Source organism: Rana temporaria, chromosome 10, assembly GCF_905171775.1.
Source record: "Rana temporaria chromosome 10, aRanTem1.1, whole genome shotgun sequence".
NCBI lineage: Eukaryota > Metazoa > Chordata > Amphibia > Anura > Ranidae > Rana > Rana temporaria.
This window is the reverse complement of record NC_053498.1, coordinates 25,329,384-25,355,518: the sequence shown is the minus strand read 5'-3', so window position 1 is coordinate 25,355,518 and position 26,135 is coordinate 25,329,384. Positions and strand designations below refer to the sequence as shown.

The 26,135-nt window shown below is 44.9% G+C and overlaps 1 protein-coding gene across 1 annotated transcript; it reads left to right on the top strand.

Annotated features, from left to right (window-relative positions):
- The first annotated feature begins 228 nt into the window (after positions 1 to 228).
- Positions 229 to 14,397, top strand: LOC120915818 (carcinoembryonic antigen-related cell adhesion molecule 1-like). The gene is made up of 2 exons (XM_040326617.1): positions 229 to 445; positions 14,033 to 14,397. Exons 1-2 carry the CDS (start codon positions 376 to 378, stop codon positions 14,395 to 14,397), a joined length of 435 nt encoding a protein of 144 aa, XP_040182551.1. The 5' UTR covers positions 229 to 375.
- The last annotated feature ends 11,738 nt before the right edge of the window (positions 14,398 to 26,135 follow it).

Below are 26,135 nucleotides of genomic sequence, written 5' to 3'. Positions count from 1 at the left end.
TTGGTCAAAGTTTAACTGAACAAGCTGAAGTTAGAAGCTAATTGGCTACCATACACAGCTACACCAGATTTTGCAGCCTCCAGCTTTAGTAAATCAACTGGTGGAGCTGGCAGTTCCCCTTTTCTCTACAGACTGGTTGCAACAACTGCAGACTATGAAGTATTACATGATTTCCTCTTATTGCATGATTCATATATTGCTCTGCCCAGTACAAGACAGACACAGACCAAGACATACAATAAACATACGTAATTGGAAATTTACAGATCCAGTAAACTCAAGGATTTCAAAAAAGGAATCCTGGAAGTCTGAGGAACCTGAGAACTATTCAAATCAAGAAGGTGACAGGATCAAAGGAAAGGGAAAGTTTGTTATATGAAGACTTGTGGATGGGAGAAAATGATCTTCAAACAAAACCAGTTTGGCCCCTGGGCTGCTGTGTCAGGTAAGACTAGCAATGGACACTCACTGAGAATGGAAGGATATGTGCTCATTCTTCATTGCATTGCTGCAGTGCTGGTACTGGCTATAATCGGGGCTATTTTTCAGCAGAAACATGGGGGAATGCAGTTCCGGCACTTCCGGAACTGAATTGCAAGGGGTGCTGGGGTGTGCTGGAGGGTCTAATGATGATGGCTGCTGGGTAATCTATTGCTGCTGGAGAGGATCTATTTTTGCAGAGGAAGGGGGTCTATTGTTTCTGGGGAGGTCTTCTGTTGCTTGTAGGGGATCTATTGTTGCTGGAAGTGGGTCTTATGGTGCTGGGGGGCCAATTGTTGCTGGGAGGGGTCTTTGTTGCTGGCTGCTGGAGGGTCTATTGGTGATGGCTGCTCGGGAATCTATTGTTGCTAAATTGGATCTATTTTTGCAGGGGGGGGGTATATTGTTGCTGGGAGGTCTATTTTTGCTGAGGTTGGTCTTATGTTACAAGGGGTCAATCATTGCTGGGAGCTATCTACTGTTAAGGGAGGGGTCTTATGTATCTGACTGCTGAAGGGTTTATTGATGCTGGCTGTTGGGAACCCATTGTTCCTGGGGTGGATCTATTGTCACTGGGGTGTCTATTGTTGTTAGATCTATTTTACTGCCTTTCTTGTTATCATTAACAAATTCCATACAAAACAGCACCACAAAATGATACTTGGTTCTGTATTCACTAAAATAGGTTGTACTGGGTGGTGGGTAATGGGCAGGGCTTTTTTTCAGCAGGAACGCGGGGGAACGCAGTTCCGGCACCTCCAGCATTGAATGTATGTAATGACAAGGCATGCATAGGTGGGCTGGGGAATCTATTGTTGCTGGGGAGGTCTATTATTGTTGCTAGTGGGGAATCGATTGTTGCTGGGGGTCAATAGTTGCTGGAAGAGATCTACTGTTGAGGGAGGGGTCTGTTGTTGCTGGCTGATATATTGTTGCTGGATAGCATCTATTTTTGTGTGCCGGTCTATTTTCGCTGTGCAGGTTTATTATTACTGGTGGGGGATCTATTGTTGCTGGAAGGGATCTCCTGTTGAGGGAGGGGTTTATTGATGCTGGCTGCTAGAGAGTCTGTTAATGCGTGGCTGGCTGCTGGAAAATCTGTTGTTGCTGCCAGGGGCCTATTGTTGTTGGGGTCCATTGTTGCTGGGCGGTCTGTTGTTGCTGGGGGAATCTATTGTTGCTGCAGGGGTCTCTGCTGTGGGGGATCCACTTTACTGATTTTCTTGTAATTTTTAACATATTCCATACAAATTACTTAGCACCACAAAATGATACTGGGTTATGTATTCTCTTAAAGGGGTGGTACTGGGAAGTGGGTAGGAGGTGGAACCAAGGGGTGATGCTCAGAGGTGGGTAGGGGGCGGAGACAGGAAGTGATCCAAAAGGGGGGAGATCCAGCACCTATTCTCTGTGAAAAAAAGCCCTGGTAATAGGTGGACCTAAGGGTTGGTGCTCAGAGGTGGGTAGAAAGCAGAGTCAAGGGTTGACTCGGAAAGGGAGGAGTTCCTGCACCTATTCTTTGAGAAAAAAAGCACTGGCTGTAAATGTCTTATTAACTTGCCTGGGATGTGTATCCAGCTCAGGATCTGCAACATCATGTATTTCTCCGTAGAAAAGAGAATGATTAGCACCAGAGGGGTAGCTTGACGCTTGTGGGCCCCAATGCAAAAGTTGACCTGGGGCCTCCCCACTACCAAGCGCCTCTTCCACCACGCACCGAGATACTCCAAGTGGCTAAAGAGTCATTTCAGATCTTTATTCACATATTGAGAGGGTCATTCAAGAGATTATGGAGAAACTGTCCACATTTTGACATGATAAAAGAAGGTGTCCTGTACAGTGCAAACCAGATTTTGGACTGGAGCTGTGTGCAGGCAGCCAATGTTATGCTATGGAGATGAAGCAACTGTACAAACACAGTTGCAGGTCCTAATTTGACAGGCATGTACAAATAGGTGTACGGCCCTCGAACACAGTGTACATTCAGGGCCACTTACCCACACATGTCACCTCCTGGACATGCGGCTGTGTTCATACAGCCACTGCATCCCCAAGGAGTAACCGGCGGCTCCAGCCACACAAACTGCTCACTCACACTATATGGGACACCGGATCTGTGTGAATGAGACCTTAATTTTTGTTATTATTTTTACATCTTTTTAAAATTATTTGTTGTAATTTCTTAGTTGTTTATGTAGCACTACCCCCATTGGAGCTGCTGGTTAGTTTAGGGTCTACACTCCGCCTATCAACCCCAAAATTTGGCTCGAACCCTCCCTTGGCACAACTGGGTAACACCAACAATTATGGAACCCACTGGATAGTTGGGGACCACAATGGTAACATATAATAATGCAATGCAGTTAATGTTGTTACCTTTCACTGGTCACCTGCTCAAGTGGTAAAAGATGGAACTCCACACAAGTTTATGCTTAACCAGATGGTGAGTGTTTACTTTATCAAAAGAAATTAGACAGGGTTAGACATCAACAGTTGACTTCCCGCAGGGCCCTGCTGGAGTCAATGATAAAGAGTTTGAGGTTAAATCAACCTATACAGCCAGCCCTGATCAAGAGCACAGCGGAGGGATTCCCCCAATGCAACGCTACTAGCAGTGGAGCACCTCTCCGCCAGGCCTCACTCAGCCGCCCTGACAAACAGTAATACAGGGAAATTCAATGTACAGTGGGGATCGAAAGTTTGGGCACCCCAGGTAAAAATTTGTATTAATGTGCATAACGAAGCCAAGGAAAGATGGAAAAATCTCCAAAAGGCATCAAATTACAGATTAGACATTCTTATAATATGTAAAAAAAAAGTTAGATTTTATTTCCATCATTTACACTTTCAAAATGACAGAAAACAAAAAAATGGTGTCTGCAAAAGTTTGGTTGGAGTTAATATCTTGTACTGCCCCCTTTGGCAAGTATCAGGGCTTGTAAACGCTTTTTGTAGCCAACCAAGAGTCTTTTAATTCTTGTTTGAGGTATCTTTGCCCATTCTTCCTTACAAAGTCTTCCAGTTCTTTGAGACTTCTGGGCTGTCTGTCACGCACTGCTCTTTTAAGCTCTATCTATAGATTTTCAATTATGTTGAGGTCAGGAGATTGTGAAGGCCATGGCAAAACCTTCAGTTTACGCCTCTTGATGTAATCCCCCATGGATTTTGAGGTGTGTTTAGGATCACTATCCATTTGTAGAAGCCATCCTCTCTTTAACTTCAGCTTTTTCACAGATGGCATCAAGTTACCATCCAAAATTTGCTGAAAGTTTATTGAATCCATTTTTCCTTCTACTCGTGAAATGTTCCCTGTGCCACTGGCTGCAATACAACCCCAAAGCATGATTGATTCACCCCCAAGCTTCACAGTTGGACAGAGGTTCTTTTCATTAAATTCTGTGCCCTTTCTTCTCCAAACATACCTTTGCTCATTACGGCCAAAAAGTTCTATTTTAACCTCATTGGTCCACAGAACTTGTTTCCAAAATGCATCAGGCTTGTCTATATGTTCATTTGCAAAGTTCAAACGCTGATTTCTGTGGTGAGGACGTAGAAGAGGTTTTCTTCTGATGACTCTTCCATGAAGACCATATTTGTACAAGTATCTCTTTATAGTGGAATAGTGTACCACAACTCCAGTGTCTGCCAGATCTTTCTGGAGGGATCGTGCAGTCAAACGTGGGTTTTGAATTGCTTTTCTCACAATCCTGCGAGCTGTTCTGTCTGATATTTTTCTTGGTCTTCCAGATCTTGCTTTAACTTCCACTGTTCCTGATGACTGCCATTTCTTAATTACATTCCGAACAGAGGATAATGACATCTGAAAACGCTTTGCTATCTTCTTATCTTCTTATAGCCTTCTCCAGCTTTGTGAGCTTCAACTATTTTCAGTTTCAGTTTTCTAGACAACTGCTTAGAAGAACCCATAGTGCTGATTGTTGGGGCAAGGTCAGATGAGTCTGGGCATTTAAAACCTTTGAGATTGACATCACCTGGTCTTCCCAGACGATGATTGAGAACAATCTATGACACTGGCAGGTCTCAGCTTTGCAAAGGGGGCAGTGCATGCTATAAATTCTGCAGGGTGCCCAAACTTTTGCAGACACCATTTTTTTGTTTTCTGTAATTCTGAAAGTGTAAATGATGGAAATAAAATCTAAATTTTTGTGACATATTATAAGAATGTCTAATCTGTAATTTGATGCCTTTTGGAAATTTTTCCATCTTTCCTTGGCTTCGTTATGCACATTAATACACATTTTTACCTGGGGTGCCCAAACTTTGGATCCCCACTGTAAACCAACTATACTGTGCACATAAGTCTTTATACTCCTAGACTCCCCCTAGTGGGTAGTTCCTGGACACGTGTCCTACTTTAACAGCTCAGTTCGCAATTGTCCTCTCTCGTTAACTGGAGTTTTCTCTAGCCTTTCGTTGGTGCACGTTAACAATTTGCAATCCAAAGGGAAAACAGTAAGAAACATCCAAGTCAAATGTAAAGTGTACTGGCAGTGCAGGTACCAATTCAGTCAATGCACAGTCACTGCCGGATGCAAAGTATCCTGCACGTGGTGTGGGGCCTTCAAGTAACAATGGCTAGTCTACATGATCCACCCTTCCTGCAACACAGTCAGTATTGTTGGGCAGGTGCCAACCAGGCCTGGCCTCTCCGGAACACTCCGTCAGCAGAATCCCGATCCTCGGCCTCTCCGCCACTGACAGTTCTCGGTCTTCACACGCCCGTCACTCGCTGTCGATCAAACAGGTAACCAGTTGCTCTTAGATGCAGCCCAGACTCTCCGTCAGAAATCCCCCACTCAAGATGAGCGATCCGCACAGGCGTGTGTAGGGCCAGGCTTCTCAGGCCTTGGCTTCCAGAGGCAGGCCTCAACATATGCATCCTACTTGCTTGGAGAGGCGGTCCAGAGAGAGCGAGCCAAAGACATCCTCCTCCTTAAATTCCTTCCCCCAACAGGCTGTGCGGGATGCAAAGCATTTTGGGATCGCACAGTTGCACTCTGGATATTGTAGTCTGTTCATTAACCAGGGCAATGGAGTCTCTATCTCCCTGCACTTCGATTCCCAACAATCATTGCTGTATAAGGGTAAAAACCAAACAGGAGGTGGCTATACAACATTTGGCCACCGGAGGGAGCCAAGCTCCTTCTTTATCTACCAACGGTAGTCTTTTAACCATATCGAAAGTGGCACCTTGCTACATTTACATGATTTTTTTCACTATGCTTTTGGGAGGGGCTTTGGTGACATATCAGGGGCCTAAATAGACCCCTGAAGTCTCACTTTTGAGATGGAGAAATGGACTGAGGTAACACATTCCCCAGTTTCTTTTTCTGCAGCCTTAGCTGAACACAATGAATACACAGGCTTCCATTTCATTCACAAACTAAAGCATAATAAACTCAGTTTACTATGCTTCAGTTGACAATGTGCACAGTGAGTGATCAATCAGGAAATTACATATAACGTTTACCGACCCTTTCGCCCTGTCTTCCATCTGGAAACATCACCCTGTGTGTCTGCAGCAGCTGACGAGAGAGGAAAGGAGTGAAGCAGGCAGTGCTTTGGGGGGAGGATAGTGCACAGGGAGAGTGATCAGTGCAGCTTGGGGCAATTAGAGGAACGATCCCCTGTATGGTTCTCTGTGCAGCAGCTAAAAGCAGTGGGAGGGAGAGGAGGAGAAACAGGAGATCGGATTCTATGATTGCAACCCCCCTCACAAAACCGAATGTGACAGGGAGGCCACACGGGCACCTGGAGCATGGGTGGGGTTGCTATTACGATCCCTGAAGCTCTGCCAGTGATTAGCACCTTTCTACATTGTTTTTTACAATGATCAAAAAGCCACTAATATCACTCTCTTGGAAATCATAGTTCGCTTGCATGAACTCTGCACATAGCGTGCACCACTGAACTCTGCACATAGCGTGCACCACTGAACTCTGCACATAGCGTGCACCCCTGAACTCTGCACATAGCGTGCACCACTGAACTCTGCACATAGCGTGCACCCCTGAACTCTGCACATAGCGTGCACCCCTGGACATGGAGTGCACCCCTGAACTCTGCACATTATACATAGCTTGCACCCCTGAACTCTACATCCTGTACATAGCGTGCACCCCTGAACTCTGCATCCTGTACATAGCGTGCACCCCTAAACTCTGCATCCTGTACATAGCGTGCACCCCTGAACTCTACATCCTGTACATAGCATGCACCCCTGAACTCTACATCCTGTACATAGCGTGCACCCCTGAACTCTGCATCCTGTACATAGCATGCACCCCTAAATTCTGCATCCTGTACATAGCGTGCACCCCTAAACTCTGCATCCTGTACCTAGAATGCACCCCTGAACTCTGCATTCTGTACATAGCGTGCAACCCTGAACTCTGCATCCTGTACATAGCGTGCACCCGTGAACTCTACATCATGTACATAGCGTGCACCTCTGAATTCTGCATCCTGTACATAGCGTGCACCCCTGAACTTTACATCTTGTACATAGGGTGCACCCCTCAACTCTGCACCCTGTACATAGCGTGCACCCCTGAACTCTGCACCCTGCACATAGTGTGCACCCCTGAACTCTGCACATAGTGTGCACCCCTGAACTCTGCACCCTGCACATAGTGTGCACCCCTGAACTCTGCACCCTGCACATAGTGTGCACCCCTGAACTCTGCACCCTGCACATAGTGTGCACCTCTGAACTCTGTACCCTGTACATAGCGTGCACCCCTGAACTTTGCACCCTGTACATAGTGTGCACCCCTGAACTTTGCACCCTGTACATAGTGTGCACCCCTGAACTCTGTATGTAGCGCAAACCCAGATACAAGCGGATACAAGCGGCCCTTTGAGGGCAACTATATTGCTGATGCGGCCCACGATGAAGTGGAGTTTGACACCCCTACCATAGAGGAACCATGTTTCGCCTGAATTCCTCTCCATCTGCAGAACAACTGTGGATAGCGCCATCTGAAGTGGAGAAGGTAAACTCCACCTGCCTACAAGTGGGCTTTCTGCAGGAACAGTGAGAGATTGAAGATGATTATTGTAGTGAGAGATTCTTTTTATTATTTTATTGGGCAGTTTATTTTTTTCATTAATTTTAAACACAGAAGTCTACTTTACATATGGGAAAATGAATATGTTATGCTATGAATAGAATGTTTGTGCAGGGTTACAGCTAACTGTGAAGTCTTGCTGGAATTCCCCTTTCACATCTAATACATTGTGAGCTTCCCAGTACAGAGGGAGTCACACCGACCAGAGGACACACAGAGGGGCCCGGAGATAAAGCATAAAGTATACGAAAAGTTTATTCTTTTATTTCTGTGTCTGAGTTTGTCATGTATTAGAAATGATCACCAAACAACAATTATTCGGCTCCTTTATTATTGTGTCAGGTAATATTTTCAAAAACTGTACTCAAGCAGGTGGCTTAGGCCCCGTACACACGGTCGAACATGTCCGCTGAAACCAGTTTCCGCGGACATGTCCGACCGTGTGTACGGCCTAGCGGACAGGTTTCCAGCGGACAAAAGTTTCTTAGCAAGCTAAGAAACTTGTCCGCTGGAAACATGTCCGTCGGACATGTCCGATGGTTAGTACACCTAATCGGACATGTCCGCTGGTTATGACGTGTAACCAGCGTCCCGAAATCCCGCGCATGCGTCGAATTGATTCGACGCATGCGTGGAAGCATTGCACCTCCGTGTTTGAGAACGTCGGTGTCTTCTACGTCACCGCGTTCTCTGTCCACGGGGATTTTGGTCTGATGGTGTGTACACACATCAGACCAAAAGCTCCCAGGAGACATGTCCGATGAAAACCGTTTTCATCGGACATGTCTCCTTGTGTGTACGGACAAATTACTGAAGTATTCGTTTGAAGTTATAACTTCCTACCAGTAATTTCACAGTAAATACCGTATTTATCGGCGTATACCGCGCACTTTTTTCCCCTTAAGATCAGGAAAAAATCGTGAGTGCGCCATATACGCTGATACCCCGCCGATCCCCGCTGTCTCCGACATTGTTTCCGACATCTCCGACATTGTCCGAGCCGAGCCGAGTGTACTGCGCACTCGGCTAGGCTCGGCTCCGCCCGCAGACACGTGAGAGGAGCCGAGAGAAGCCAAGTGAAGCCGAGTGCGCAGGAAATCCGGCTCTGCACAGCGCGTTAAAATTCGAACACACGACGCTGCAACCCCTCGACGGACCCCGCCGCAGACGGACACCCACAAGGCTAGACGGACCCCGCACAAGGCCGCAGATGGATGCCGGACAAGGCCGCCGGGCAAGACAGCAGACGGACTATGCGAAAGGCTGGACGGACCCGCGCAAGGCCGCAGACAGATGCCGGACTAGGCCGCCGATGGACGCCGGGCAAGACATCCAAAATTTAATATTTTCCCTATACTTCCCTCCTCAGCTTGGGGTGCCCGCTATACGCCGGCCCGCGCGGATTCTCATTCTCCCTCTTAACTGTGTGAGAAAAACATGGCATTGTGGGTAAACCTTATACCCATAAACACATCCATTTTTTCCTTGGAGTTAAAGTGGTTGTAAAGGTTTATTTTTTATTTATTTTTTAACCACTTGCTTACTGGGCACATATACCCCCTTCCTGCCCAAGTGAAATGTCAGCTTTCAGCACTGTCACGCTTTGAATGACAATTGCGCGGTCGTACGACGTGGCTCCCAAACAAAATTTACGTCCTTTTTTTCCCCACATATAGAGCTTTCTTTTGGTGGTATTTGATCACCTCTGCGTTTTGTTTTTTGTTTTTTTGCGCTGTAAACAAAAATAGAGCAACAATATTGAAAAAAAAACAAACAATATTTTTTACTTTTTGCTATAATAAATATCCCCAAAAAAATATATATTTTTTTTCTCAGTTTAGGCCGCTACGTATTCTTCTACATATTTTTGGTATAAAAAATCGCAATAAGCGTATAGTGATTGGTTTTCGCAAACGTTATAGCGCCTACAAAATAGGGGATAGAATTTTTTTTATTATTTTTTTTTTTACTAGTAATGACGACGATCTGCGATTTTTGTCAGGACTGCGATATTACGGCGGACACATCGGACACTTTTGACACATTTTTGGGACCATTCACATTTATACAGCGAACAGTGCTATAAAACTGCACTGCTTACTGTATAAATGTGACTGGGAAAGGGGTTAACACTAGGGGGCGATCAAGGGGTTAAATATGTACCCTGCTAGGTGATTCTTACTGTGGGGGGAGGGGACTGGCTGGGGGAGGTGACCGATGGTTGTCCCTATGTACAAGAGACACAGCATTGGTCTCCTCTCCCTGACGGGATGTGGATCTCTGTGTTTAACTTTTACCCTTAAAAATCTCCATAGGCGATGTTTAAAAAATTCTACAGGTTGCATGTTTTGAGTTACAGAGGAATGTCCGACAACAAATGTGTTCCGTCGGATTATCCGATCATGTGTATACAAGTCCGTCGGACTAAAATCCAAAGTACAAACACGCATGCTCCGAGCCAATGCTAACCATCAGACAAAATTAGCAGAAGTTGCCCAAAGGGTGCCGCTAAAGAGCAGAAAAAACACATAGTTTTGTGAATGTTGGCTGAAAATGTTCTACCTTCTGTATGCACAAGTTCACGGACAACGCTCTTTGGGCAAAAAAACACATATTTGTCCGATGAAAGTCCGATCGTGTGTATGAGGCTTTACTGTGTTTTTCTGTCTCCTTATAACATCTGTGAGCTCCTAAACCTCTCCTTTTTCCCTTTCACTTCCGTTTTGTAAGAGCAATGCACATCAAAGTGCCCCCTTAAGCCTAGTACACATGGGCCGAATGTCGGGCAGCATCGGCCGGTTCAATAGAAACCAACCGACATTTAGCCTGTGTGTACGACAGCAAGTCCAACAGTCGAAGGGTCATGACCGAAAAAGGTCTGCCAACCAGCTCCAAATTAGTGCTCTCAACCAATGACTGAGAGCGCTGACCAGAGTGTCCTGGCGGAGGGGCCATCTCCCTGTTAGAACACAATAGCACAGCCGGGGAGATCGATGTACTGACATTGAATTGTTAGTACATCAGCTCCGACCTGAGCTGTCATCCCCGTTCATTCCACTGGGATAAAAATACATTATACCCACTGGAATACAACTACATTATACCCGCTGTTATACCCACTGGGATAAACCTACATTATACCCGCTGTTATACCCACTGGGATAAAACCACATTTTACCCACTGTTATAAAACTACATTATACCCACTGGGATAAAACTACATTATACCCACTGTTATACCCACTGGGATTAAACTACATTATACCCACTGTTATAAAGCTACATTATACCCACTGATATAAAGCTACATTATACCCACTGGGATTAAACTACATTATACCGACTGTTATACCCACTGGGATAAAACTATATTATACCCACTGTTATGCCCACTGGGATTAAACTACATTATACCCACTGTTATACTCACTGGGATTAAACTACATTATACCCACTGTTATGCCCACTGGGATTAAACTACATTATACCCACTGGGATTAAACTACATTATACCGATTGTTATACCCACTGAGATAAAACTACATTATACCCACCACTGTTATACCCAGGGGGGGGTGCTGCCGCTTGAAATTGAGAAGCGGGGTGGGCTGCCGCGAACTGAGAAGTGGGGGGAGGCCCTTTACAAAAAAAAGAAGAAATAAATAAAAATATATATAAAAAAAAGGGGGTAGCCATCTGGGCCCTTTAATAAAAAGAAAAAAAGAAATAAAAAATATATATAAAAAATATATATATATATATATATATTTTTTTTTTTTTAAAAGGGGGGTTGCCATCTGGGGCCCTGGGGACCTCTGGGCCCTTTAATAATAATAATATTAATTTATATATATATATATATAAAATAAAAGAAATAAAAAAAAGATATAAAAAAAAGATATTTTTTTTATTAAAAAAAAAGGGGGATTGTCATCCGGGCCCCTGGGGACCTCTAAAAAAATAAAATAATAATTTGGCCCTTGAATAAAAAATAAAATAAAAAAAATATATATATATTTTTATAAAAAATAAATAAAAAAAAGGGGGGGTTGCCCCCGGGGACCTCCGGACCCCTAAAAAAAAAAAAAAAAAGTTTTTTTTTTTTAAAGGGGGTTGCCATCCGGGCCCCTGGGGACCCGGATGGCACAGGTACAGGTGTACTGCCTGTACCCCCCTGATGGCGGCCCTGGTCACACTTAGTGTATGGGTCAATGGGCAGACGTTCTACATTAAAAAATGAAACCGTAGTGTGCATCATGTGTTTATCCAGAATTGTGTAGCTCTAATACATAGCTTGTGTATGTATCATTTTATTCTATTTAAAGTAATGTATAGAAGGGAGGGCCCGAAAGTGACTCAAGCCCAGGGCCCCCCACCACCCTAAATCCTGCCCTGCCGACTGTTATACCCACTGAGATTAAACTACATTATACCCACTGTTATACCCACTGGGATTAAACTACATTATACCCACTGTTATACTCACTGGGATTAAACTACATTATACCCACTGTTATACTCACTGGGATTAAACTACATTATACCCACTGTTATACCCATTGGGATTAAACTACATTATACCCACTGGGATTAAACTACATTATACCCACTGTTATACTCACTGGGATTAAACTACATTATACCCACTGTTATACTCACTGGGATTAAACTACATTATACCCACTGTTATACCCATTGGGATTAAACTACATTATACCCACTGGGATTAAACTACATTATACCCACTGTTATACCCATTGGGATTAAACTACATTATACCCACTGGGATTAAACTACATTATACCCACTGTTATACCCATTGGGATTAAACTACATTATACCCACTGTTATACCCACACGGATTAAACTACATTATACCCACTGTTATACCCATTGGGATTAAACTACATTATACCCACTGTTATACCCACTGGGATTAAACTACATTATACCGACTGTTATACCCACTGGGATTAAACTACATTATACCCACTGGGATAAAACTACATTATACCCGCTGTTATACCCGCTGGGATAAAAACTAATAGTGTGTACAAGGATTACATGATAGATTTTCACACCACAATTTCTGCATCGCAGATCCGTTTCTGCATGCGTGTTTTTGATGCATTCTGGTGCATTTTCCCCTCTTTTTTTCTTCATCTCAGTTGAAGACATGTGCGTTCCAGTGCCTTTTCCCCCATTCCAGATGAATTCCACACAGAGAAAATGCAACATGTTGTACTTTTACTGACTGCACTTGGCCGGATTCAGGTAGAATTGCCCATTATTTACGGAGGCGCAGGGCAACGTTTTTGCCCTGCGCCCCCGCAAATTTGCTCCGCTGCCCTTGATTCACGGAGCAGAAGCTCCGTGAATTGCGCGGGCGCGCCGGCAAAATGCCCGGCGCTAGAGCACGCAATTTAAATTATCCCGTAGGGGGCGGGAATCATTTAAATTAGGCGCATTCCTGCACCGATCGTAGCGCGCATTCTCCGTCGGGAAACTTTCCCGACGTGCATTGCGGCAAATGACGTCGCAAGGACGTAATTCGCTTCAAAGTGAACGTGAATGGCGTCCAGCGCCATTCACGATTCACTTACGCAAAGTACGTAAAATTCGAATTTCGCGACGCGGGAACGACGGGTATACGTAACATGCTAATAGCAGGGGCAGCCTTGCGCGAAAACCGCCGTACTTAAATTGCGTACGCAGGGCTCGCGCAACGTTGTGAATCGGTGTTAGTATGCAATTTGCATACTATACACTGAGCACAACGTGAACGCCACCTAGCGTCCACCGCAAGAATGCAGCCTAAGATATGCGGGCATAAGAGCCTTATGCCGCGCAGATCTTAGGCTGCAGTCGGCGTAACGAGGTTCCTGAATCAGGAGCACTCGTTAGGCCGGGGCAAGTAAGCAATTGCGCTGTGTAACCTATGGTTACACAGGCGCAATTGCTTCTTGAATCCGGCCCATTGATGTTAGCTAGGGCCATTAGATTCCATGTTTAACACTGCCCATGCATTTTTGATGCAGAATAAAAACGCACTGCACTGCATCTGGTGTGAACCAGCCCTTATCCCAGAAAATGGGTATTTTTATTTTTACAGATTTGCCTCCAATTGATTTCAGAAGGGTTCGGGTTATGCATCCAAAGTTGTTTGAACTTTTCTGAATTCCGCTCAAACTGAACCCAGGGCAGTGCAGCTCATTACTACTGTGCATCAGGATCTCTGTACAACCAGATCCTTTTCTTTTTAATTTTCACATGTTCACATTTTTATTTTTTAATGTGTTATAAATTACAGCTCAGTATTGGTTGACCAATCAGAACAGTACAGAAATATTTCTCTTTTTCCCATGTGAGCTGTAAATGAACTGGTTACACTATAATTTTATATTTCTTTATATTTGAGACATACAATCTGTGATCTTCTTATCTGTCACTTTCTCTTGCAGTTCTCCTCGGTGTGTTGGTGGATGTGTCCGGTGGAATGATGAGTGTTCAGCTGATCCCTCAGAATCCGGTCATCGGAGGATCTGTCACTATGAGTGTTACTGGGATTACTGGGAAAATTAAGTCTTTTGTTTGGTGTAAAGGACCGAACACAGACAGAGATTATCAAATCCTTACATATAGCCCATTCCCTGGTGCAAATCCAACAATTCCTGGACGTCTGTTCCATAGTAGGATGACACCTTTCCCCAATGGATCTCTACAGATCTCCAACCTAAATAGAACTGATGAGGGAAATTACATAGTGAAGATGCAAGCGGATAATTATGGTGATACACCTGTATACCTGAAAATCTATGGTGAGTAATGTATCTGAAAATTGTCAGACAGATTTACCTAAAATGTATTATTTATTTTTCACTGTATGTATATTAATGTAAAAGGAATACATGGTGGGGAACTAAAATGTAACTAAAAGGGAAAGTCTGTAGAGTGGTGAGGGGGTTAGCACCTCTGTCAGGATTTCATTGCAGTCTGTGTCCCAGATACAGTTTGGTTAAACCTGCAGTTGTGTGTGGGGGGGGGGGGTAAAAACACATGGTTAAACCACCATTTTAGCACCCGCCCCCAACCACCCCCTCTTAAGTTGCAAAGGCCGCAGACAGGGGTGTTCACATGCTGCAATCATATTACTTTACTACAGGACTTTTTTTCATCAGGAACGCAGGTTCCAGCACATCAAGCACTGAATGTATGTAATGGCAAGGGGTGTGGGGTGTGCTGCAGGGTCTGTTGATGCTGGCTGCTGGGGGATCCATTGTCACTGGAGGGGATCTATTTTTGCTGAGGGTGTGTCTTATGTTGCTGGGAGGGATCTACTGTTAAGGGAGGGGGCTATTGTTGTTGGCTGCTGGAAGTAGGGTTGCCACCTTTTCTTTAAAGGGGTGTTCCAGACAATTTTTATGTTTATTAAAAGTCAGCAGCTACAAAAAGTGTAGCTGCTGGCTTTTAATAAACATACACTTACCTGCTCCAGCGTTCCAGCGACGCGCCGGCCGGGTCTCCGCTCCTCTCCCCCCCTCCCCGGCCGGCGTCTTCATTTTAACTGTGGGCACCCGGCCGTGACAGCTTTCGGCTTCATGGCCGGGCACCCACTGCGCATGCGTGAGCGACACTGCACATGCGCGCGCGGCGCGGCCCAGCCCTGCACCGTCTGATTGGACAGGAGATTGCCTAGGACCTGTGACGTGTCCTAGGCGATCGCCTACAGCAGCCCCTCCCTGTAGGCGATTAAGCTTAATCGCCTGACCGGAAGGAGGAAGTGGGACAGGAAGTCCCACTCCTCCTGAAGCCCCCACTCCCCCCCAAAAGAAATTACATGCCAAATGTGGCATGTAAGGGGGTGAGGAGTGGGATAAGCGGAAGTTCCAATTTTGGGTGGAACTCCGCTTTAAGGCCCCATACACACGAGAGGATCCATCCGTTGGAATTGATCCGCGGACCGGCTCCAGCGGATAGATCCCCTGGTGTGTACAATCCAGCAGATCTGTTTCCGCGGATTTTTATCCCCTGGGATGGATTTCAAGCGGATAAAAATTTGAAGACATGCTTTAAAATCTATCCGCTTGAATCCATCCCAACGGATTGATCCGCTGGTCTGTACAGACTCACCGGATCAATCCGTCCGAAGGGATCCCCCGCATGCGTCGTAATGATTTGACGCATGTGTGGAATTCCTTATATGACAGCGTCGCGCACGTCGCCGCGTCATAATCGAGGTGACGGCGCGACACGTCATCGCGAGGGGATTTTGGCGCGGATTTCGATCCGATGGTGAGTACACTCCATCGGATCCAAATCCGTGGAAATCCTCGAGAGGATTTATCCGCGGAAACGGTCCGGTGGACCGTATCCGCAGATAAATCCTCTCGTGTGTACTAGGCCTTAGTCAAACCTGAACACTTCAGCATCACAGCAATTTTTTTTCATAGTATGCATAGATAAACTGTGCAATGTTATTAAATAACATTTCTAATCATATGACGTTAATCACAAGAGTCCCCCTTTACATCAGAGTCCACAGAGTTCCCCTTTTACATCTGAACTCGCTGAGTTCCCTTTCACTGTAAGGGGGGACTCTGCAGACTCTGATATAAGGTAGGACTCTGGGGACTCTAACATAAGGGATGCTCTGGTGTACAGAGAGGACTCTGATGTAAGGGGTAACACTGTGGCCTCTGCTGTAAAGGGGAGCTCTGATGTAATGAGTGCTCTGAGGACCCTGATTTACCTTAGTGTACACACTTATGCCACATAAACACGATCGGAATTTCCGATAAAAAAAGTCTGATGGACTTTTTTTTATCGGAAATTCCGATCATGTGTGGGCCCCATCAGACTTTGTTCCGTCTGTGTTTAGAAATAGAACATGTTTTATTTTTTTCCGATGGAAAAAAAAAAACTATAGGAAATTCTTATCATCTGTCTGCAACTCCAACAGTGAAAAAACACGCATGCTCAGAATCAAGTCAACGCATGCTCGGAAGCATTGAACTTCATTTCTCTCGGCACGTCATAGTGTTTTACGTCACCGCATTTTGGACAGTTGGAATTTGGTCTGACAGTGTGTATGCAAGACAGCTTGAATGGAATTCCCGTGTGTATGGGGCATTAGAGGCAGGAGAGAGAAGGGGGAGACTTAGTCCGGTCTGAATAATGTGTCCGGGTCTCAGAAAGTCTAAAACCCGGACGCATGTTTCCAAACTTGAACTGTCCGGGTGAATCCCGAACAGGTGGCAACCCTAGATGGAAGGTATATTGATGCTGTCTGTGGGGAGATCTGTTGTTGCTGCAGGGGGGTCTATGTTTTGTTGAGGAAGGTATTTTGTTGTATGTGGTCCATTGTTGCTGGATGGATCTATTGTTGATGTGGGGGGTCTATTGATTCTGGCTGCGGGGGATACATTTTTGCTGCTGGGGGTCTATTGTTGCTGGGAGGATCTATTGTGGCTGGGGGGGTCTAGTGTTGCTGGCTGCAGGAGATCTATTTTACTGCTGTTCTTGTTATCATAGTTCCATACAGATTACTTAGGGGCAGATTCACGTAGATGGGCGTATAATTGGGCGGGCGTAACGTATTTGATTTACGTTACGCCGCCGCAAGTTTTACACGCAAGTGCTTTATTCACAAAGCACTTGCCTGTAAAGTTGCGGCGGCGTAGCGTAAATCCCCCGGCGCAAGCCCGCCTAATTCAAATTAGGCAGGTAGGGGGCGTATAGCATTTAAATTAGGCGCGTTCCCACGCCGAACCTAATGCGTATGCGCCATCCCAGGGTGCATTGCTCCAAATGACGTCGCAAGGACGTCATTGGTTTCGACTGGCGTCCAGCCCTATTCACGGACGACTTACGCAAACAATGTAAATTTTCAAATTTTGACGCGGGAACGACGGCCATACTTAACATTGGCTGCGCCTCATATATCCAGGGGCAACTTTACACCAGGACAAGCCTAACGTAAACGTCGTAACTTCACTGCGTCAGCCGGGCGTACGTTCGGGAATTCGCGTATCTAGCTAATTTGCATACTCGATGGGGAAAATGACGGTGGCGACACCTAGCGGCGAAAAAAAAATGCATTTAAGATCCGACGGCGTAAGAGCCTTACGCCTGTCAGATCTAATGCTTATCTATGCGTAACTGATTCTTGAAAATATTCGAAAAAACCTCAAGGAATGGGATTATATAGTCGCATAGATACGACAGCCCAGATTAGGACTTACGAAGGCGTACATGGCGTTGCGCCGTCGTAAGTCCTTTAAGAATCTGGGCCTTAGTACCCAAATGTTACATGCTTCTGTATTCTCTAAAAGGGGTGGTCCTGAAAGGTGGGTAGGTAATGGAACCAATGAATGGTGCTCAGAGGTTGATAGGGGAGGAGACAAGGGGTAACTTGTAAAGGGGGAGGGGAGTTCCTGCACATATTCTCTGAGAATAAAAATCTACTTTACTGTGCATTCACTGCAAAAATTATCCTCCTGTTGCGTTAGCCTGGCAGTACCACCGCTGGATGCAACCCCGTCAAGTAGACAGCAATGCGCTTTAAACATGTGCAATGCGTGCAGTTGTGACACATTTGTGTGCCATTTACGTCGTCATGTGACTTCCTCATCATCTGTTGAATGCCTCTTAACCACTTGCCGCCCGCCAATGACAGATTGACGGCGGCAAAGTGGTTGTAGAATCCTGACCGGACGTCATATGACGTCCTCAGGATTCTGAGCCGCTGCGCGCCCCCAGGGGGGGGCGCATCGCGGCGATCGTTGTTGCGGGGTGTCAGTCTGACACCCCGCAACACCGATCTCGGTAAAGTGTCTCTCACGGAGACTCTTTACCACGTGATCAGCCGTGTCGAATCACGGCTGATCACGATGTAAACAGGAAGAGCCGTTGACGGCTCTTCCTCACTCGCGTCTGACAGACGCGAGTAGAGGAGAGCCGAACGGCTGCTCTCCTGACAGGGGGGGTTCGCGCTGATTGTTTATCAGCGCAGCCCCCCCTCGGATCGCCACATGGACCACCAGGGAAGCCCACCCTGGACCACCAGGGAAGGGCAGATAAAAAAAAAAGGCTAAAAAAAAAGCTGTAAAAAAAAAATAAAAAAAAAAGGGCAGATCAAAAAAAAAAGGATAAAAAATAAAAAAAAAAGGCTGTAAAAAAATAAGCATTAAAAAAAATGATGCCAATCAGTGCCCACAAATGGGCACTGACTGGCAACATAGGTTAATCAGTGCCGCCCCAGTGTCCATCAGTGCCACCCTACAGTGTCCATCAGTGCCACCCCACAGTGCCCATCCATGCCCAGTGCCCACCTATCAGTGCCCATCTGTGCCACCCATAAGTAGCCATCAGTGCCACCCATAAGTGCCGCCCATCTGTGCCGCCTATGAGTGCCCAGTGCCGCCTGTGTGTGCCCATCAGTGCCGCCTATGTGTGCCCATCAGTGCCGCCTATGTGTGCCCATCAGTGCCGCATACAAGCGCCGCCAATCAGTGCCACCTCATCTGTGCCCATCAGTACTACCTCATTGATGTCCATCAGTGCCATCTCATCGGTGCCCATCAGTGCCGCCATATCAGTGCCCGTAATTGAAAGAGAAAACTTAAAAAATAAAAACGTATTTTTTTTCAAAATTTTCAGTCTTTTTTTAGTTGTTGCGCAAAAAAAAAAAATCGCAGAGGTGATCAAATACCACCAAAAGAAAGCTCTATTTGTGGGAAAAAAAGGACGCCAATTTTGTTTGGGTACAGTGTAGTATTGACCGCGCAATTGCCATTCAAAGTGCGACAGTGCTGAAAGCTGAAAATTGGCTTGGGCGGGAAGGTGTATACGTGCCCTGTATGGAAGTGGTTAAAATCAAACTGAACACAAATTGTTCAGAGGTGCAGCAATTTAGGCTCAACTCTCCTGATCACCATGAAAAAAATGTTTTGTCTTTTAGATGAATTTTTTTTTATGCCAGTGACACTTTATGCAACTTAAAGGGGTTGCAAAGGTACAATTTTTCCCCCCTAAATAGCTTCCTTTCCCTTAGTGCAGTCCTCCTTCACTTACCTCATCCTTCCATTTTGCTTTTAAATGTCCTTATTTCTTCTGAGGAGAAAGGGAGGGGGCGAGCACGACACTCCACGCCAGGAAGAAAGCCTCGCATTACTGTGTGTAGTTACAGACAGAAAACAGGAGTTACAAGGTAGAGAGGATTTTGAGGGGATTATAACTGTGCCAAGCAAATTACAAAGAGAAAACAGTGTAAAAGAAGACAATAGTTCATTAATTGCAATTAATCAGACAGAAACATGATAAAGAATGTACATTAGAGGAAGATTATAACATATTTTTCCCGACATGTTTCGCCAAGTCTTTGGCTTCTTCAGGGGAGTGTGAAAATGAAATGATACATTCTACAGAAAAAAAAACAGAAACAACAATGAAGAAACATTTGATTAAAGAACAGCTGGAACTAAGAAAATGACTGAACCAAAACAGGATCCATAATGTCAAGACCCCAGGGAAGAGTGCAAAGAACCAACATACCCTCAGAGTACGGTCAAACCAATGAAAATGCCCTCAGGTGACAATGTAGGGACAACGACCCTAGTGTGGCTGCAGGGGGCTAAACTCCCACATTTTGTTGTTCTGTTTTTATATTGATCTTATGTTGTTACATCTTTATTACTTTTCAGAACGGCTGGACAGCTGATATGGGCCGATTTCATCTGGGTTCCCCTGTGTATGGATCTCAGTCAGTTCGGTGTTGTACATCTACCATGCCCCGGTTTTGCTGTCCTGGTTTGTTTTTGCCTCGGGTTTCATGCTAGGGCTCCGATCCGTGGCTGCATGGACACCCAAGGGAATTTTGTCTATGACAAACTGCCCGCTCTTGGTCCCGCCCCTTGCAGTTCAACTATCTCCTATTATGCCTCCCATATCTGCTGCTTTATCTGCAGATTTGCGTGTGTCCCAATCGGCCGTGTCATGCTCTTGATGATGCTTATACCGCTAGGCTGTATGGGACTTGTATGGAAACAAAATGCAAAATAATTCTCCTGATCTGCCGTCGTATCTGTGAGATCCCACGGTCGGAGCTATGCGACTGATTCATTAAAATCAGTTCCGCATAGATCTCCCTTAGATCCGACTGGTGTAAGTGACTTACACCAGTCGAATCTTCGACTGTAATCTCCCGCCGGCCGCTAGGTGTCGTCGCTTTTTTTTACACGTCGCATATGCAAATGAGGAGAACCGCCGATTCACGTCTGTACGCCCGCCCGTCGCTCTTTTTCAACTTTGTTTGCGTTCGGCTTTTTCCGGCGGATAGCTACCCCTGCTAATATGAGGGGTAGCTAATGTTAAGTATGGCCGACGTTCCCGCACCGAGTTTGACATTTTTTACGTCGTTTGCGTAAGTAACCTAGCCGCCGAAAACAATGACGTCCTAGCGACGTCATTTGGAGCATGCGCACTGGGCTTTTTCGCCGGCGGCGCACGCGCAGTTATATCGGCGCGGGAACGCGCCTGATTTAAATTGTACACTCCCCCTACACTCCCCCTAGCCGTGGAATTTGCATTCCGCCGGGGGGAGTTAGATGAATCATGCACTAGCCTCACTAAATTGCACCGGCGGATCGTAAAACAGGTAGATCTGGCGGATCTAAAGATCCGCTGATCTACATGAATCTGGCCCACTGTCTATATAAAATAGGTGACAGTGCAAAATAAATGATCAAGTGATGGTGCTCCGATGATTCAATGCATGAAAAAACCAAAGTGAAAAGAAGCCGTCACCAACTGAAAGGAGGCTTACCGGAGAGATTGAACCCTAAGGAACATACGTTCGAGAGGGTCAATCTAGCATGATATAGACGTATGGATCGATCAATGCTGCAGCTCATACACGACCTCCAAATCTCCAAATGGTGTATCCAAAGGTGAATGGTTTGATGCGTATATTGAGGTGACCCAATGGTGGTCAAACGGCAAGGCCAAAAAAGGAATATCTGAAAGAGGAAAAAGAAAAAAAGCACATAGCGTAATACTGTATTACGAACTATATTTTAATGTAGGTTGGAACACTTACATTATACGGTGAAAAATCTGATCAGATAAAAAGTGGCAGCAGTGGGGTAACTGACACGTTTTGCAGCCTTGTGCATCGTCTGCATGCTAGATTGACCCTCTCGAACATATGTTCCTTAGGGTTCCATCTCTCCGGTAAGCCTCCTTTCAGTTGGTGATGGCTTCTTTTTACTTTGGTTTTTTCATGCATTGAATCATCGGAGCACCATCACTTGATCATTTATTTTGGACTGTCACCTATTTTATATAGACTGTGTTTGCACGTTTAATCAACACATGTATCCACAGATTCACAACGTATAATAATATATACTATTCATGTAGTATATTCAATTATTGTTTACATTCAGCACTACATTTTTGTTTGTATGGGACTTGTAGGCTCATTCTGGGTATGCGCATGCGCGGTGGCCACTCTCTGTCCGCTGCCACTCGGTGACGTCAAATGCCGAGAGGCTGGGGTGCTATTTAAACAGGCTGAGCCGGCTTTACTTTGCCGGCTTGCCTTGGATGGGGCACACACAAACGAATCCCTGCTTTTAGGTATATATACCTTTTTCCTTTCCTTGTCCTCATTGATACCAATAAGCAGCAATCTCGCCTTACATTATTTTCTTTTTCAATGTTATTTTTTTCAGAGTGTCTCTCTTGCTGTCCCTCTGGACTTCAGACACAATTAATGCCACAGGGTGGACAATATTTTCTATCATTACCCTCAAGGCAATTGTTGTTCAGACCTCTGTTGTTCCTGTATACATTTGGTAAGTTTCTATGTTTCAATCTGGGCCCCCCCCCCTTATTTTTTCTAATTATATTCACATTTTATTCTTAGACCCTCCAACTCTGCCATCTATCAACATCTTTAGTACTTTTGGCAGTCCAGTCTGCGCCCCATCGTTTTTTGAAACAAAACTTTCTCTCCATTAGGTAGGTATGGAGGCTGTGTTTAGCCCAACTGGTTAGGGATAATTATTGGCTATGATTATCTTTCATGGCAATTATTCCCTACCTATCTCTTATATATTTGTTTTTCTTCCTAGTTTGGAGTTTAGCCCCCTGCAGCCACACTAGGGTTGTTGTCCCTGCATCGTCACCTGAGGGCATTTTCATTGGTTTGACCGTACTCTAAGGCCTCGTACACACGAAAGAACATGTCCGCTGAAACTGGTCCGTCGGACCAGTTTCCGCGGACATGTCCAACCGTGTGTACAGCCGAGCGGACAGTTTTCCGGCCTAGCGGACAGGTTTCCAGCGGACAAATGTTTCTTAGCATGCTAAGAAACATGTCCGCAGGAAGCCTGTCCGTCGGACATGTCCGATGGTCAGTATGACTCATCGGACATGTCCGCTGGCCCGAGAACCCGCGCATGACGTCGAAGTGATTCGACGCATGCGTGGAAGCATTGAACTTCCGGGTTCGCGCACGTCGCCGCGTCATCGTCGCCGCGTCGTCACCGCTTCGTCTGTCCGCGGGGAATTTGGTCTGATGGTGTGTACAGCCATCAGACCAAATGATCCCAGCGGACATGTCCGAGGAAAACGGTCCGTGGACCGTTTTCATCGGACAGGTTCGCTCTTCTGTACGAGGCCTGAGGGTATGTTGGTTCCTTGCACTCTTCCCTGGGGTCTTGACATTATCCCGTTTTGGTTCGGTCATTTTCTAAGTTTCAGCTGTTCTTTAATGAAATGTTTGTTTATTGTTGTTTTTGTTATTTCTGTAGACTGTATCATTTCATTTTCACACTCCCCTGAAGAAGCCAACGACTTGGCGAAACATGTTGGGAAAAATATGTTATAATCTTCCTCTAATGTACACTCTTTATCATGTTTCTGTCTGATTAATTGCAATTAATAAACTATTGTCTTCTTTTACTCTGTTTTCTCTTTGTAATTTGCTTGGCACCGTTATAATCCCCTCAAAATCCCCCCTACCTTGTAACTACCGTATTGGGATGAGGTGCCGTATCCCATAGAGGACACACCAAACACTTCTACTATACAGAAGAACAGGAAGTGAGGATTTCTCAGAAGAAATAAGAACATTTAAAAGCAAAATCGAAAGATGAGGTAAGTGAAGGAGGACTGCACTAAGGTAAAGGAAGCTATTTAGGGAAAAAAATTGTACCTTTACAACCCCTTTAAAATCACAGAGGCAAATCCCTATAAAGCTGACGATCAATACCAATGTGGAAATCAGTAGAAAATGCTCTTATCCTTCCAGACATTCAACATTTTTGAGGAACAAACAGTTTTTTTATTTTTTTATTTTATTCATTTTCAAAGTTTTAAAATACAAAACAGTGCCTATTGGGCATTCCGAGGCTCAATATACTACATAGAATAAAAAAACAGACTATATATCCTAAGTAACAATTGAATAATTTCCTTATTTACCTAGTCAACCAAAAAAAAAAAGGTTTTAAAGTTAGTTACTTGTGTTCTATTTAACGTAGAAATTCAGCGTTTGTGATCTGAGTGTCCATGCCTCTATAGGTTTGTATCGCCTGTGGTGATACACTGCAGAATCCAATTGGTCTTCCTTCTTTTTTCCCCCCTCCTCTACCGCCCTACACCCTCCTCCCACCCCAACCCCCCCCCCCTCAAGAGGGATAGGGGAAAAAAAGGAACCCCCCCCCTTTCTATCGCCCCCCCCCCCCCCTTTCTCAGTCTCCTCTGTCATATCGCATCTACTAAAATGCCATACTTCCCAGAGCTGCTGTACTCAAACAGATCATGGTCAACCAGTACCTGATATTTTGTTAACAACGTAAAGTTGGTCTATTGCAACCATGTTTTACGGAAGCGGGCTTCTTGCTTATTTAAAAATGCTGTAAGTTCCTCCATTGTCATGATTTCATTTACCACTCTGATCCATTGACCTATAGTAGGAGGGGTTGGAGATTTCCAATGTGTTGGCACACAAGCCCTAGCCGCATTCATAAGATGCCTCACCACTGATTGTTAATATTTACTTTTGAGAGAGAACTAAGATATAGTAGACAGGCTGCAATTAGGTCAAGTGTTAGGCCAGTAAGATCCTCAATTATAATACATATATTTTGCCAGTAGGGGCGTATTTTATGGCATGTCCAGAATATATAAGAGGGAGGGGGGAGTAATACAACAAAAAGGTTTTGCAGTCAGTTTATTTCTACTTTAATGTGTGAATGAATGAATGACTTGTATAGCGCTACTCGTGCGAACTGAATCGCCTATGGGCGGTTTTTCCAGCCAGTGTCTGCTTGGCTGGTGTGGTCATTTTACCCCGTAGGATCGTGATACGCTTGGGACACACAGTCATACACACAGATATACATATATATACTGGGCCAATTTGGACAAGACCCAATTTACCTACCAGCATGTCTTTTGGAGTGTGGGAGGAAACCGGGGTACCCGGAGGAAACCCACGCAGGCACAGGGAGAACATGCAAACTCCAGGCAGATGGTGTCGTGGTCGGGATTCGAACCAGCGACCCTTTTGCTGCTAGGCGAAAGTGTTCTCACTACACCACTGTGCTGCCAAAACTGCTGTGTAAAACTTTTTACATTTAAATAGAGTGGAAAACGGTTAGAACCCCTGTCAGGTTTTATTTATATTTGGGGCTTCAGAAAAATGTACCCTCACTTGAGGGAAAATTTGAAACAGAGAAACTGTTGTGTTCAACAAATTCAGGTAGTCCTTATTTTCAGGACTTTTATTGTCTGTCGCTATTGTTCTGTTGTGCTGCCTAATAGGCATATAATTTGTTATATATACATATTGTTTCTCAACCATTTCTATGTATGTTATGTTTAGTTTACATGCTGCCATCTAGTGACCTTATGTGGTAATTTATTTTCTTTTGTCTGATCTATTACACACTTCCTTTCTGTGTATGCTCCACCCTTCTTCCTGAGTTTGTATTTCCTGTCTAATGGAGAACAGCTTACAGGCCGCATGTAACAAGGGCACATGTATTCTGCATGGTAAGCTACAGGCAGTATCATCTTTTTACTGCACAATACTACAACCTGATCATCTGCTGTAACCTGTCATATTATGTATTCTGATGTTTGGATTAAAGCAACTTCTGTGAATAGAATTGGTATTGGTGAGTTCAAGCTATCTGATAAAGATTGTCCTCAGTGATTATATCTGCTTATACAGGCCAGGCATAGAGGTCTCACAAGGGATAAATCGCTTCACAACAATCGGAGTCAGAATATCTGTCAAATTCATAAAGAAATTAATTAGCCGATAAGGAAAGTGGAGATACATAAGACCTTTTTCCTTGTTGGTGTTGGATGTGTAAATATTGTGTCAGACAAATTTCTGTCTGGGACAATTCTTTAATAAATTCATCTTACTGACATGTAAATGAATCTGTTGCAAGTTGGTCATTACCGTAAAGCAGATTTCTGCTAAGTATCCATGACACTCCTCGTGAATTTCAAAGATTATGTCTGTGGAATTAAAGGGGTGGAGCC

Coding starts and splice junctions, on each gene's coding strand:
- LOC120915818 (XM_040326617.1), top strand. CDS start 376: ATGAAGACTTGTGGATGGGAGAAAATGATCTTCAAACAAAACCAGTTT. Junction 446..14,032: donor CCCCTGGGCTGCTGTGTCAG/GTAAGACTAGCA, acceptor TTTCTCTTGCAG/TTCTCCTCGGTGTGTTGGTG.